This window comes from Setaria viridis, chromosome 7 (genome assembly GCF_005286985.2).
Source record: "Setaria viridis chromosome 7, Setaria_viridis_v4.0, whole genome shotgun sequence".
Taxonomy (NCBI): Eukaryota; Viridiplantae; Streptophyta; class Magnoliopsida; order Poales; family Poaceae; genus Setaria; species Setaria viridis.
Genome location: NC_048269.2, coordinates 22,592,014 through 22,606,283, shown reverse-complemented (window position 1 = coordinate 22,606,283; position 14,270 = coordinate 22,592,014). Strand labels below are relative to the sequence as shown.

Below are 14,270 nucleotides of genomic sequence, written 5' to 3'. Positions count from 1 at the left end.
GAGATCGACATGGGAGGGCAGCTCACTGTGTCCACGACATGGACAAAAAGGGCAGCGTTTGCATCATCATAAAGGACGGCAGGAAGCAGAGCTCATGTTCGCACGTAAATATGGTCCGGTTGATGCAGCGCGGGTCGCTGGAAAATCTATTGTAGTGGCGGACTGGCGGGGCGTGCGTGTGTTGTAGGACTGTAGGAGTAATTTACGATTCTTTATGTTTGCCTTGGGCTGGGCCTTGTCTTCCAATGGTTTGGTAACTGGATAAACAGCTTGCTGCCGGATAAACAACTTGCTGCCGGCAGCCACTCCAACAGTGAGGCCTCGATGGTTATAAGGGCACGTCTAACATAGCTGCTGTATATTTGATTTGCCATATCAGGCACAGACAGCTAAAATAGTGAGCTATCTATTTAGATGTATGTCTGTATCTATTTAGATGTATATCTACAAGTTATTTAATTTATTTATAGAAACGATGATCAAGTGTACATTTCATCTTTGTAGCCATTTTGAAGCTCAACTGAGAGGATGAATGATATTAAATTTAGTCACATAGAGTCCTTTTTTTGAAAATCATAAATATAATATATATTAATATCAATAGGTACTCTGAATACATGATATGATATAGTAAAGTTGCAATACCATTATCATGATATGATATAGTAAAGTTGCAATACCATTATAACGTAGGTCTAATTTTGGATATGCCCCTAACACTGCCATATATGCTCAACTAAAATCCTTCATGAGTTGCTTATGTGTAAATGGAGCACGTATAGCCGAGTTTCTAGTAAGTACCTCTGCGAAGCATGGATTAGGATTATTATTTGTACTCCCGATGATAGGATAATAGTTGCACTCGGATTCTCATTTAAATCCAATGGAATTTTAACTAATTCTTTTTCATCTTCAACTATCATATTATGCAAGCTTGCACTACGTTAACAACATCATCCCGCTTCCACATTCGTGTTGGACGACGTACAATATCAAATTAGGATTGCTACACGCCGAATGCACACTCAACATCCTTCAACATCCTTCCTTGCCCCTTCTTGACGTTGCACATATAATTTGTGTTTCTCCGTTTAAGGTGATGATATTGTCTTCACAAAGGCTGCCCACTCGGGATATATTCCGTCAGCAAGATAGTACCCCATGTCATATTGGTTCCCATTTACAACAAATTGTAGTCTTGTTGCTTCTCCTTTTATCGCATCAATGAATAGTGACGACTTATTCAACACATTGATATCATTATAGGCACTAGCGGTACAAAAAATGCATGCTTACCGCTTCAAGGATCATAGTAGGATTTTTTTTGTCACCACGAGTAAACATGCTAGCCCAATCTTTTGGACAATTCTTCCACGCGCAATGCATACAACCAATACTTCCTATCATTCCTGGGAAGCTAGGGGACTCATTTTCTTGCAAGATTTTTTCAGCCATCCCAATCTTTATCATTCCTGGGAAGCCAGGAGACTCATTTTCTTGCAAGATTTTTTCAGCCAGCCCAATCTTGGACAATTCTTCCACGCGCAATGCATACAGCCAATACTTCCTATCATTCCTGGGAAGCCCCATTTTCTTGCAAGATAGATTTTTTCAGGAGACTCATTTTCTTGCAAGATTTTTTCTAGTTCATCAATTCTTGAAGGGCACAGGTACTCTCCACCAAAACATTCAATCACTCCTTCGGCGAATTTCCCTAAGAACTCCAAAGACACCCTAAGAACTCCAAAGACGTGCTAGCAGCAATCTTCAAAACCTCGTCAAGTTGGTCAGCTGGCGTGCCATATCCTAGCCATCGAATGGCCGCAGTACACTTTTGCAAAGGTGAGTGGCCATCTCTTCCCATCCACTCTTTGGGTAAAAAAAGATCCCAATCACTAAGAACACCAACAATTCGAAGAAACAAAGGCTGTGTCATCCGAAACCTTCTACGGAACATCTCATCAGTGTAGTTAGGATTTGCAGAGAAGTAATTAGCAACAAGATCATCATGACCAGCTTCTCGATTTCTAGGAATATACATCTGAGGTCCACTTTGACGCTGACGATGGCTGGGTGGTTCAGAAGATGCTCCTTCAAATTTGGCCTTCAATTTGTCACCAATCCTCCTCCGAAATGATTCTAACTTTTCATCCTCGGCAAGGAAATCATCAAGTGTATAAACATCCGCTGGATCAATTTCCACAGGTTCCTCACCTTCGTCATCTTCCTGCACTGCCTCCTGTTCATCGTGCTCTCTCTGTTCCTCCAGATCTGACAGAATGAAACTAAAGTTCACCATCAGAACTTAACAGTAAGAAAATGCAGTAACCTGAAACTGAAACAGCAAGGATCTTCAATGTGACACAGACCTGAAACTGAAACAGCAATGCCTGAAACTAAAACTGAACAGCAAGGATCTAACTGACAGAATGACAACCTTCTTGATCCAAACATCCAACAGCTTTCTTGATCAGAACATCCCTGCAAGATGTAACTAAAACTGTCAAGATGCTAACAGGAACCATATTGCCAAACTAACAGAAATTATATTGCCAAGCTAACAGTTAGATGCTAACAGAATTCATATTGGCAAGCTAACAGTTAGATGCTAACAGAAATCATATTGGCAAGCTGACAGAAATCATATTGCCAAGGTAACACTAACCTCAGTTGTAATCAGAAAATAATTTCTTCTTCAAACACTTCATTGTATTTGCATGCTCTAACTTTTCCTCATCGGACATCAATGCTACGTCCATAGCGAGAAGGCGGTTGGTTATATGTCTCAAACATCCTAGCTTCAACTTCATACTTTCTTGCCTCCATTTGCACCTCTGCTGCCTCCTTTTGCTCCTTTGCTGCTAGGTGGGCAAGCTTTGCTTGTTCAATCTTCTCGGATGGTAGCTTCTTTTGTACTTCCAATACCTTCAGCCGGTTTGCATGTTCATCATCCTGAATTTTACCAAAAGTATTCATCTCCTCAAGATCTGTATTGTCAACGTCCTTCCTGTTGGCATTTTTAGCCTTCTTTTCAAGTGCTGCCTTTTCAGTTTTTTTTTTTTGCCTCATTGGCCTTGGGATTTCTTCCAGATCCTCCAGGTCTGCATTGTCCATGTCCTCTCCTTCATTATCCTTATTTGAACTCTTCCTTTTGCGTGCTTGTTTCAACCCATTGTTGTATGTTATCCACTTCGCCTCATTTCGGACTGTGTACCATACATCCATCAAGACAAAATGCCCCAGCTTGAGCTTTTTGTTGTCTTCTACGTAGAAAACATGAGCCTTATCAATCCACATTTGATCATTATACCCACTAGTAAAAACCCTTCGAGCCTTCAACCAAGCACTATGGAAGAGGTCAGTCCATTTATTAACCTTATGCCAACGATCCTTCGCTTGCTTAGCATTTCTTCTCCTCTGACTTGAGGTAGTCTCATTGTAGGTGTCAACAACATCATACCAATATTGTTCATTCTTCCTATCAGCGCCGATGCTTGAGTCCGTTGAATTGTGCAGCCATGAGCTCATCTGTAATAATGCTTTTCATTGTTAGTAGGGGTATGAAAAACAAAACAGCAAAAAGGAACCAGCCTACAGCCATGAAAACTCACAAGCCTGACATCTTCTTCTTGAGTCCAAAGGATTCGCTTCTCAGTCCTAGGTAACTCCAACTCATCCCCGCTGTCAACACTAACATAATTACTATTTTCTGTTGATGAATGAGGAGTGGCCAATTCTTCTTCTGTTGGTGTATCTTCCATAGTACGCGGCGGCTTGAATGGCGCAAACTGAGCAGGCCCCCCAACAAAATGAAAATTTTGAGACAAATGAAGCTGGATAAAGTTTGTGAAACCACCAGGAGGTGTTGGATTTTTATCCCTGTAAAAGTATATTGTGAACTAAATTAAAGACACAGCTCATTGATGTCATAAATTAGCTAGTAGACATCCCTGCAAAAGTATATCAGCACAACATATGACAACTAGTAAGATTCTACCACATCAACTGCATGATTTCAATTTCTGACTTCATAATAGTCCAATACAACAAAGAATTCAGCAGTATGACATCTAAATCTATCAGCAGATCAGAACAACAAGATAAAATTAGAATTGCCATTGCCAAGACCAAAACCATTCCTACTCAAAACAATTATGTGATTATACTATATCTACATAATTGCTCTTCAATTGGATCACTAACAGCAAGTGAACTTTGAGTGCCTGATACACTAACTATACAGCAACTGTCTCAGTTTGGATCAGTTTTGCAGACATTTAGTTTTTGTTTGGAACAGACACATGTGCAATTGAGAATGAGTCTTTGCAGAGAAGTAAAACATGTCATTTTGTTGAACAGAATTGATATCTCGGTCCATATGAACAAAATTGAGAATGAGTATTGTATACCATGTTGCCGGATCTGAAGATTGAGGTAGCATCCATGGTTGAGGCATGGAGCTTTGCCTGGCGCCGGCGAAGAAGCTGCCGGGGCCTTTGAAGAAGCGGCCCCCGTCGACAAAGGAGGTCGGTGAAGCTCCAGCAGATGCAGATGCACCCGCGCCGTTGTGCTCCGGCACAGGCGCCGCGCGGCCCGAACTCATCTGCTCCGGCGCCGCCGCAGCTCCCCCGGTGGATGCATCGGCGCTGCCACCGGTTCTTTCCTCACCGACGACGACACGAGAGCCTTCCGCGCTTGCGCCGCAGCGGCTCTCCGCTCCCGCGAAGCGTCCGCCTTGAGCAGCTCTCGTGCCGGCGCCGCCTGATTTTCCTGCAGCCGCATGGTGTCCGTCGCTGCTCAGATTCAGGGAGGAGAGGAGACAGAGCAAGGCCAAGGGGGCTATTTGGGGAAGGAGCGCGTGGTACTGGGCGCGAAAGGGAAAAGCGCGCGCGCGGCGCCGAGCGCATCGGATCCCCGCCGCCGGCGACGAACGGCAACGACTCCTACAACGCGCCCCAGGAGCCGTCGCCTCGCGTGGGAGCACGAGCTCCTGCCGTAGACGAACGAGGCGCCGGCGAGCATCTCTTTCCTCAGTAAATGCTTACCACGGAGGACGAATCTGCTGATGTGGAGGCATATAGACGTCAGCCGTCTCTCTGTTTACGTGCCCTAACTCAAGACGGCTCACGCTGCCACCGGGGCCGAGCCGCCGGCGACACCGGAGTTACCAGTGCGTCGCCGGTGCCGAGAAAAGCGAACGAGCCCGGCTCCTGCACCTGTCGCCCACGTGTTGGCCACCCAGCGAGCGTCGCGGGGCGGTAACGAACGATGAAACGATGCGCTGCCGTCGAGAGCCACCCGTACAAGCGGCCAGTGTAACGGTGTGGCTTACGGGTGGCCCCGGACACAGCGTGCCCCCACCTGGAAGCGAGTGATTCACCACCTGTGCGGTCTCGGGCCGCCTCTGCAATTGCCTCGAGTCAGCCCCGTCGTTTACTTCAACTGGTCACGTCGGGCCTCTTCTGCTTTTACCTCGGGTTGGGTCCCGTCGCTGATCCGCAGTTTGATACTCATCCGAGAGGAGGAGAAATTACCGCAGAGGGCCTTGAAGTTCACCCAAGGAATCTACAACGGTTACATGTCCGGGCTTCAGGTAGATTCCAGTACCCCGAACCCCCGGTTTAGACTCTGTTCGGTTGCACATGACTAACATAGATACTAATTAAAAGTATTAAATATAAATTAATTACAAAATGAATGGTATAAATGAAGGTTAATTCGCGATACGAATCTATTAAGCCTAATTAGTTTATGATTTGACCATGTGTTGCTACAGCAAATATGTGCTAATTATGAATTAATTAGGTAAGCCTAATTAGTTTATGATTTGACCATGTGTTGCTACAGCAAATATGTGCTAATTATGAATTAATTAGGTTTAATAGTTTCGTCTCGCGAATTAGTCATGATTTATACAATTAGTTTTATAATTAGTTCATATTTAATCCTTCTAATCGGTATCCAAATATCCGATATGACCCGACATGATTCCAAACCGTAATGTACGTAGTACTACTCTTATTTCTAGAAAAAAACGTGCTGAGAGGAGTCTTCACACTTCAGCTGCCAACTTATTGTAACTCTTATTTTTTATAAGAGAGTTGATTTTTTTTAAAATCGTTTCTGTAGACATAGGCACTGCTGGTACTACGATATATCGTTAAAACTCCACTTACGAAATGTGTAAATGAAACTTTTAAACTTTCAAATGTGTAACCGTAAGCGGTAAGCTAAGTAAGGGGGTCTTTGTTTCTAAAGGCTAAACTTTAGCCTCAGTCACATCGGATGTTTGATACTAATTAGGAGTACTAAATATAGTCTAATTACAAAATTAATTGGACAGATGGATGCTAATTCGCGAGATAAAACTATTAAGCCTAATTAATCCATGATTTGATAATGTGGTGCTATAGTAACCATTTGCTAATGATGGATTAATTAGGTTTAATAGATTCGTCTCGCGAATTAGCCTTGTGCTTCTCCAATTAGTTTTATAATTAGGGGTGTTTGGTTTCGTGGACTAAAGTTTAGTCCCTGTCACATCGAATGTTAGAAGTATTAAACATACACTAATTACAAAACTAATTGCACAAATGAAGGCTGGCTTAATATATTCGTCTCGCGAATTAGTCTCCATCTGTGCAATTAGTTTTATAATTAATATATATTTAATACTAATTAGTATCTAAACATTCGATGTGACAGTAACTAAACTTTGGACTAAAGAAGCAAACATGAACTTAGCTCATGTTTAGTCACATTCTACGTGACAAAGGCTAAACTTTAGCCTAAGAATCCCACGCGCCCTATCTATTAACAGGTGTCAACAGGAGTGATCCAACAATTTAGAGCTGATGATGACGTCAGTTGGATACATGAATGGTTATCCAGTTTGACGCTTCGCTAAATACCATATCTGACCCTCCAAAAAATATATGGAGTGATTAATGCCAATTGTATCGGGTCCTACATGCTTGATTTTGTTTGCCTCACCAATCTCATTACCATTCATGCTCTATTATAGTATGTGAGTTGCTCATAAAAGAAGGCATCAACACATATCCAAAACAGATATGCAAGGGAAAAAAAAGAAAGAAAAAGAAAAAGAAAACTCAACAAGTTTCCAAAAATTCATCCCCAACGTCTCAAACCGAGGGGCAATAACGTCACTTCCGCACGCCCGCGAGCCGTTTCACTTCGCCCCCTCCCCCTCCTTGCCCTTGAAGCCAGTCACTGCCCCCTTCCTCTGCTCTCGTCAGACTCCCCCCGAAACCAACCAAAAACCGCTCGGCCGGCCACGCCTCGCACGCGGACTGCGCTGGTTTTCCTCCACTCTCGGCGGCGTTGGACAGGCCGTGGCGGGCGCTTGCATTGGGGCAGGGGCCGTAGCGGCAGAGGCGGCGGCGCTCGGGGCTTCGAGCGAGCGGCGAGAAGGGTGGGGCCGCGGAGATGTTCTACTCCAAGGACCTGCTGTCGAAGAAGGGCCCGCTCGGGACGGTGTGGGTAGCGGCGTTCTGCGGCGAGGCGGCGCTCAACCGGGACCAGGTCGCGCGCACGGACATCGTCGCCTCCGTTGGTAACGACTCGATGTCAACTCCTGCAATGCGAGAGCAATTCCCCCCTTTTCACTGGATTTTTAGAGTAGTTTTGGTGGGGATATGGGCTGGGCAGCAGGGGGCCTCTCTAATTAATCTAGTAATTTGCGATTGTGATGTTGGTTTGCAGCAGTGGGAGAAGTGGGGATAAGGGAGGGGTTTATGGTGGGGTTTAGGTTTAAAAACTGGCATGGGAGGGTGATTTGGGCCTTGGGTGTTTGGTGCCCTTTCCTGTGGTGTGGCGTTTGTAACTCTGTTTGTCATGTCAGTTTTGGGTGGGTTTTTTTAGATGGTTTTCGCCAGCGGAAGGTTTGGGGGTTTTAGGTCAGGAAGGGTTTTATTGATGGCACTTGATGACTTGAGCATAATCCCGAGAATTGGGTGCGCCAACCAGACTTACCATGTGAACCAATTCTCCATACCACACGCCAACCTATAGCTTTGATTAGATGATGATCTCTACGTGTTCTTATAGCTGCTGGTGATGTTTAAAGAAAGGGGGCAGCTTTCTTTTTCTAGACCAAGCTATTTTGTTCAGGAATTCTCCTAGCAGGTTTATAATGCTGACACATTTCGTTTCACCGTTGGCAGATAAGATTTTATCTGATGTCCAGGGCCCACACGGAATTTCCCAGAGAATACTGGCACAGCTTCTGTTTGGAATTGTTAGGATATACTCCAAGAAAGTGTACTACCTGTACCTTGATTGTGAGGAAATTCGCTCATTGCAACTAAGGCTATGTGTGGAACCTAGTGTGCTAACTGGAGGGTCGACGCGTGGACCTTTGAAGCAAGCGAATAAAGCTGTCCGTGCTGGAAGGTCAGTGGCAGGCCATCAAAACACCAGCAGGGTCAAGAAACCTGTTCATGCTGTTAGAACTGAAGTCTCTAGTCCAGTATCAAGTGAAGGCCTCTCTTTAAGGGTAGAAACAGAAGTTATTGTACGGACATCTGTGGTAATCCGGGAAGCACGTTTGCCAGATGATCTGCCAACCTTCACGAGACCTAAAAGATTTGAGCTTGACTCTTTCGATTTAGGGATTGCTGAAGATACGTAAGCATTCTTGGTCATATACTAGCCTCATTAGTTTGTTACATGGAACGTGGTTTGCTTAGCTATCCTTTTAACCTTTCTTTGCAGAGATGATGAAGGTGAGGATCACCATCAGTCAGCATCTCAAGGTATTGATACCATTAGCATTTCTTTCGCTTTTGTTATTTTGCTTTTCCATCCATTTTGTTTTCTTGAGATACTTCCACCAGACCTTTGCATTTTGGACCTAGCATGCATACAATTGAAAAATTGCAAATACGTACCCTGCTTCCTTCTTATTGTGAAACATTTTATACATTTCCTGCTTCCTTTTTTGTATAGATATTCTATTGGAGGATGAGCGCCATCGTGTCCCCTATTTTTATGAGGTACCCATCTCCTTGGGCTCCATTGGATGCACAAGAGTAGTGGGGCTGGAGCCCCCACTGCCCTCCCCTAAATCCGCCTCTGACTGATGGGGTTTGGTCTGTTCAACAAATTGACACTGCTCTAGGTGCCTCCACCTGTGACCTGTGCAGCGCTCTAGCCTGCTGTTGTCTCATGTGGTGTTAGTTTTTGATATATGCAACTATAAGTTAGTTTCAGCTCTTTCGTGGACTATTTTGTAAAACGATTACACTCACAATTGCTTCTTAGACGTGCTACTCTTTGCTTTTCCAATATTATGATTCAATTTTTCTGGCTTCATTTTTTTTACATCCTGTTTCTTTGGATAACTGAAGCTTAAAGTTTATTCAATGGCACAGTCTTATCAGAGGGCGTCATGTTCATACGATGTTGATTCTACATGTTTTATGCCGGAATACATGTAAGAACTTGAGCTTCTTCCTAATGATAGTAAAAGAATGTCCTTTGGATTTCTGAGCTTCCTTGTAATGCAGTGCTGTCCCACATGAAGTGATGCTTGCCATTAGTGAAGCAAACAATATTCTGGACTTGAGTACCAAAGGGGATAAACCTGAAAGAGAAAACCAGAATGCTGATTCTGCTTGGTTCACACCAGTGAAGGAGTAAGTATAGTTCTCTGTTGCCTGTCTGTCCTCACAGCATAAGAGCGCATTTCTTCTTTTGTTGGTTCCTAAAATGATTTTGGAACAGTGTTCTTCCGCCTGATATGATGGATATGGTGTCTGAAGCAACTGACCCTTCAGACAAAAGCAAAACTAGGGATAATTCTATAAGAGATGTGAATATGGATGAGACTAATGGGGGTTCCGCCTGCTCTATGGCTCCTATCCCTCCGCAAGAGTGAGTAAAAGCTACTTTTTTACCCATAAATTTTCTTTTGTTACAGCAAATCTTCCAGATTTTTGGGCCATACTGTTGATAGATGTTGATCAGAATAGGCTTTGCTTTGAAACAGAAGTCAAGAAGGGCAAAACTCAGAGAATATTGAGAACATGACCTGTGGGAGTCTTAGTGAAAATAACCCATCAATTGAAGCATCAGGGAATAATTCACTGCTAGAAAAATCGAACACAATTCCTCCACCTTCAGCAGAATTTCCAGAGCATGACGCTGGAGAACATGAGTCACCTGAAGCTCCTGTCTTAAGCTGTGAAACAGGGGCAGAGAATGAGCTATCACCTTCTACTCCAGAGCCCTTGCCAGAGGGCGTCCCAGGTCTAGTTTTGTGACAAAATTATCTATTCTACTTATGGTATTAATCATACACATTGTGAGCTTCACCCGCTTCTGTTCCAGGGCCATCATCGTCTTCTAGATTTAGGGTTAGGACACCAGCTAAAACTGAGAAGAGCCAGGCTACTAGAAAAAGGAGGGTGTTGTACAATAAGGAGGATTACATACCGACAGAACGAGAAGGCAGGCGGAGGGTTAGGAGAAGGTTAACTTGGCCATTGTGTGATGAGGGTACCGTACTACCGAATATGTAAGAACAACTTCTAGCTCAGACTCTTTCACAAGTTGCATTACCCGTACATGCTGGTTTGGAGGCGTGTTTTGGCTTAAGCTGATAAATCTAGGTTCTCATTTGTGTTTCATATGGATATTTAAGACAAGGTATATATGATTTATCTCGTAGAAGTTTTTTGGTTGGATTTGCGTAATAGAGCAGCTCTCTGTCTTCTTTAACAGGGAACACATCTAATGCAATCATTTGAAACAGAGAACATTTTCGCTTGAGAACTAAAAATCAACATGGAAAAATGATCTCAGCTAATCTCATGTCTTGCTAACTGAAAATCCCAAAATCTGGGTTATTTATTGGGGTTTAACTATATAACCTCACTAGGGCTTGTTGACCTTAGTTGAATGGACTTCTTTAGCTGCTACAATTATAAACCAAATGAAGCGATTCAAGAAACGTAACCTAGTCAAACAAGCATAGAAGTTTTCACAGTGAAGTTTTATTGTTATCACTTATCTCTTTTCTATATTCTTCATTTCCTCTTTGTTGGGACTAGTGAGATGGTAGGCTGCATTTCCTTGGAAGTGATTCTCAGAATATTATGGGTCATTCCATGCTTTCATCGAACTGTAACATGTAATATTTTTGTAATTCATTTTTATTTGTTTTAGGATAATGAGAGCAGCAATAGAGGATGCAAGTGATCTAGTGCAGCAAAGAAGGAAGGCGCCTCATACTCATCTTGATACTTGGAAGGTGGCAAAAGTTGGTTCCCTACCATATACGTTCATGGATCCACTGATTCCATGTAGGTCACGTATTCAGGCATTAGTAGGCGCAATTGTTGATGTGAACTTCAATGTTAACTCAGTGTGCCCTTTTATTTTGACAGATAAGACTTCAACCCCCCTTGCATGCGTTGCTGCACCAGAGGCACCTGAAAGTTTATGGGAGGGATCAGTTAAAGCAAGGAGGCGCCTTTCCTACGAACACACTGAATCTGTCCATTCTTGCAAGGATACTGGAAGTACAGAACGAGAAAGCATTCTAGATGCATCAAGAAAGAGAAAGCTGGATGAGGGAACAGATTTTGAGGCTTCTGTTGGCTGTCACACAGAAAATGGGCCTGTTCAAGATGGAGTTTGTGAATGCAATGAAGATACAGCCAAAGAGAAGGGCCCTCGAGTTGAAGGAGATGAACCTAGTTCAGAAATACTACCGAAGAAGGGACTGCATGAATCAGAAAACCAAATTTCGTTGCACAATGAAGCACTGAATGCTGCTCTAGATAATATAGATGAGGTAGGTTATTGCATGCATCAAACTCACATGATAGGACTTTCTATGATTTATGATGAAAACAGTTGTATTTGAAATGACATTCACATGCAGGATATTCCTAATGAAGAGCCTACCAGAGATGAAGGTAATGTTTATAAACTGTTATAGCTTATGCTGTTCTATAGATGTTTTTGTACTTTGTCAGGCTTTTTTATATGCACACTGTTGTTTTGCAGGTTTGCTGAATTCAACTCGAACTAGGTATCTAATGATCTTGTTCTGTTGCTTATAAATTATTATTATTTCCTTCCTGGCTCTAGCCTTTTAATCTGTTGCTTATCTAAATTTACTCATTTAGGAAAATAGCAAATTGCCTCCATAAGCTATTCCTGGATCAGAAGAGTAAGGAGGGAACTAATACTTTAAGTCTTAATCAAGTCCTTGAAGGGGCAAAGAGGAGAACTGCAACAACTTTGTTCTATGAAACTCTGGTATGGTTTCTGTAGCTTCCTGCTTGGATGATAATCTGCGTGGCATCATGTTTCTTTGTTCAAGGATTGATTTGCTTTTATATTGCTATTGGGAAATGATAGCTCAAGTTTCCCTCACATTTCCGTTCCAATCATGAGCTATCCTTTCCTTCCTTGCGGCCAAATTCATAGTGTATTTCTTTACTAAAGTGATTAGTATATATACATCAAGCTGTGAATCTTGGGCATCTCAATCCATCGTAATTCCACCCTGCTCACCAAACGTTATCTGTACCTTGCAGCTTATTAGTAAACAGTGAAATCCTCGTATTCTTATACATGTTTTTCTCTGCAGATTCTGAAGAGCCGTGAGCTCGTACAAGTTAACCAAGAGCAGCCTTATGCGGATATCATACTCTCAGCGACTCCGCAACTTGAAGCAGAGGTTCAGCGCTGTGGGAACTAATCTTCAGATTAACTTAACATGCTCCTTAGTTTTATGACCTGACCTGACCTGACCTGAGTGTAGAATTTCACCTCGTCATTATCTACTGTAGCATCTTCTAGATGGCCGTTCACATGTATATATGAGCTGCTCATGGGCATGGAAAAAGGCAACAGCCGAATACAAAGCAGAAAAAGCGAGTGAGATCTTGACTTTCTATTATCATACAACATAGAAGTATTTAATCAAATTAGAAAGAGTCCTGGGATATTTAGCTAGGATTGAAAATAGTTAAGCAGTCAAAAAAGAGGTTTTACTTAATGAGCGGAAGTACGGGTCAAGTACGGGATCAGATCTCATAGTTTCATAACTGAATAGGAAGTCGACTTTCTTTACCACTCATCAGTACTGAAGGGTATTGTTCAGAAGAAGAGAAATCGAACAACTGTATGAGCGTTAGCTGGTAAGGAGCAAAGGATATAGTCTGAGCTCATAGTTTAGTTTAAATTATACTAGTGGATGTGCACGTGCCACGGCCACGTGTATAATTAAAACATGACAAATAAATTTAATAAATAAAATAAGATAAATAATTATTATAGGAATCCGAGTAAGCAATAAAAGACATGCATATTGATTGAAATACTTGTTTAATGCTAATACATTAACAATTTATCTTTATCAACTAACGGACTCATACGAACCTTGACCATATACTGCTTCACCTTTTTTTCAACATGTAGTCGTACAAATATTTTACTACAAGGTAATGGCTTCTACACTAATCACGCTGTAGTGTAGACTCTTCTCATTCACATCTCGGCCCTATGTTAAACCTTTAGCCTTCTAGCTCAGTTGGCTCACGAGTAGCTCGGGTTGTTAACAAAATAAGTAAAAATAGCTGCTCGGCTCGTTTAAAAATCCACCAAGCCAAGCCAAACTGAACCAAAATATGAATAAGCTGAGCCAACTCGTGAGATTCTGACTTGGCGTCTAGCCCTATGTACAATTGATCAAATAAAAGGGAACAATTGTGCTTGTGTCTAGATGCATATATTGCAAAATGAAACATTTTTTAGAGTCTTTCTGTTGATTCTTTAACTAAAATTATTATCTAACCAATCACAATCTCGTTTGTCCCTAAATTTAAGTTTTATATTTCCAAATTTGGCACCATGTAGTTGTTATGTCCTTATGTGTTACGCCACGTGACACCATGCATGGAATGTAATTTGATAATTCTTCCAATCGCAATCTCATTTGTCCCTTACTTTATTTAATTTTTTTATTTCAAAACATGGCTCCACGATTTTGGGAGTGATAGTTCTTTCTATAAAATTAGATCTAACTAATCACAATCTCGTTTCTCCCTTGCTTTATGTAATTTTGAAAATGTTGATCAAGAAATTTAGTTGAGCAATGAAGGAAGCTTTTTTGTTTATAAAGTGGGCAGAAGATCCAACAGACATGTGGCCAAATTATTACATTTAAACTAAAACTGCTTCTCTTTTTTTCCGAAGAAACTAAAACTGCTTCTCAATCTAATACTTCATCA

The 14,270-nt window shown here is 42.1% G+C and overlaps 2 protein-coding genes across 3 annotated transcripts; one reads left to right on the top strand and one right to left on the bottom strand.

Moving 5' to 3' along the window:
* Positions 1-845: 845 nt before the first annotated feature.
* LOC117863696 (uncharacterized) lies at positions 846-5,241 on the bottom strand. Of its 2 annotated transcripts, none has more exons than XM_034747507.2 (5): positions 4,410-5,241; positions 3,612-3,879; positions 2,666-3,528; positions 2,370-2,481; positions 846-2,285 (listed from the first exon to the last, which is right to left on the bottom strand). In XM_034747507.2, the coding sequence occupies exons 1-3, from the start codon at positions 4,601-4,603 to the stop codon at positions 2,734-2,736; spliced, it is 1,257 nt and encodes a 418-aa protein (XP_034603398.1). In that variant the 5' UTR covers positions 4,604-5,241; the 3' UTR covers positions 846-2,285; positions 2,370-2,481; positions 2,666-2,733. The 2 variants fall into 2 exon arrangements, with proteins under 2 accessions (XP_034603398.1, XP_034603399.1); XM_034747508.2 differs by having other exon boundaries at positions 846-2,271.
* A 1,982-nt stretch (positions 5,242-7,223) lies between these two features.
* On the top strand, positions 7,224-12,965 carry LOC117863694 (sister chromatid cohesion 1 protein 2). The gene is made up of 15 exons (XM_034747505.2): positions 7,224-7,576; positions 8,187-8,649; positions 8,737-8,777; positions 8,971-9,017; positions 9,396-9,457; positions 9,531-9,659; positions 9,748-9,897; positions 10,013-10,272; positions 10,354-10,540; positions 11,191-11,327; positions 11,412-11,821; positions 11,912-11,945; positions 12,037-12,061; positions 12,159-12,291; positions 12,626-12,965. Exons 1-15 carry the CDS (start codon positions 7,450-7,452, stop codon positions 12,734-12,736), a joined length of 2,316 nt encoding a protein of 771 aa, XP_034603396.1. The 5' UTR covers positions 7,224-7,449; the 3' UTR covers positions 12,737-12,965.
* Positions 12,966-14,270: the final 1,305 nt, after the last annotated feature.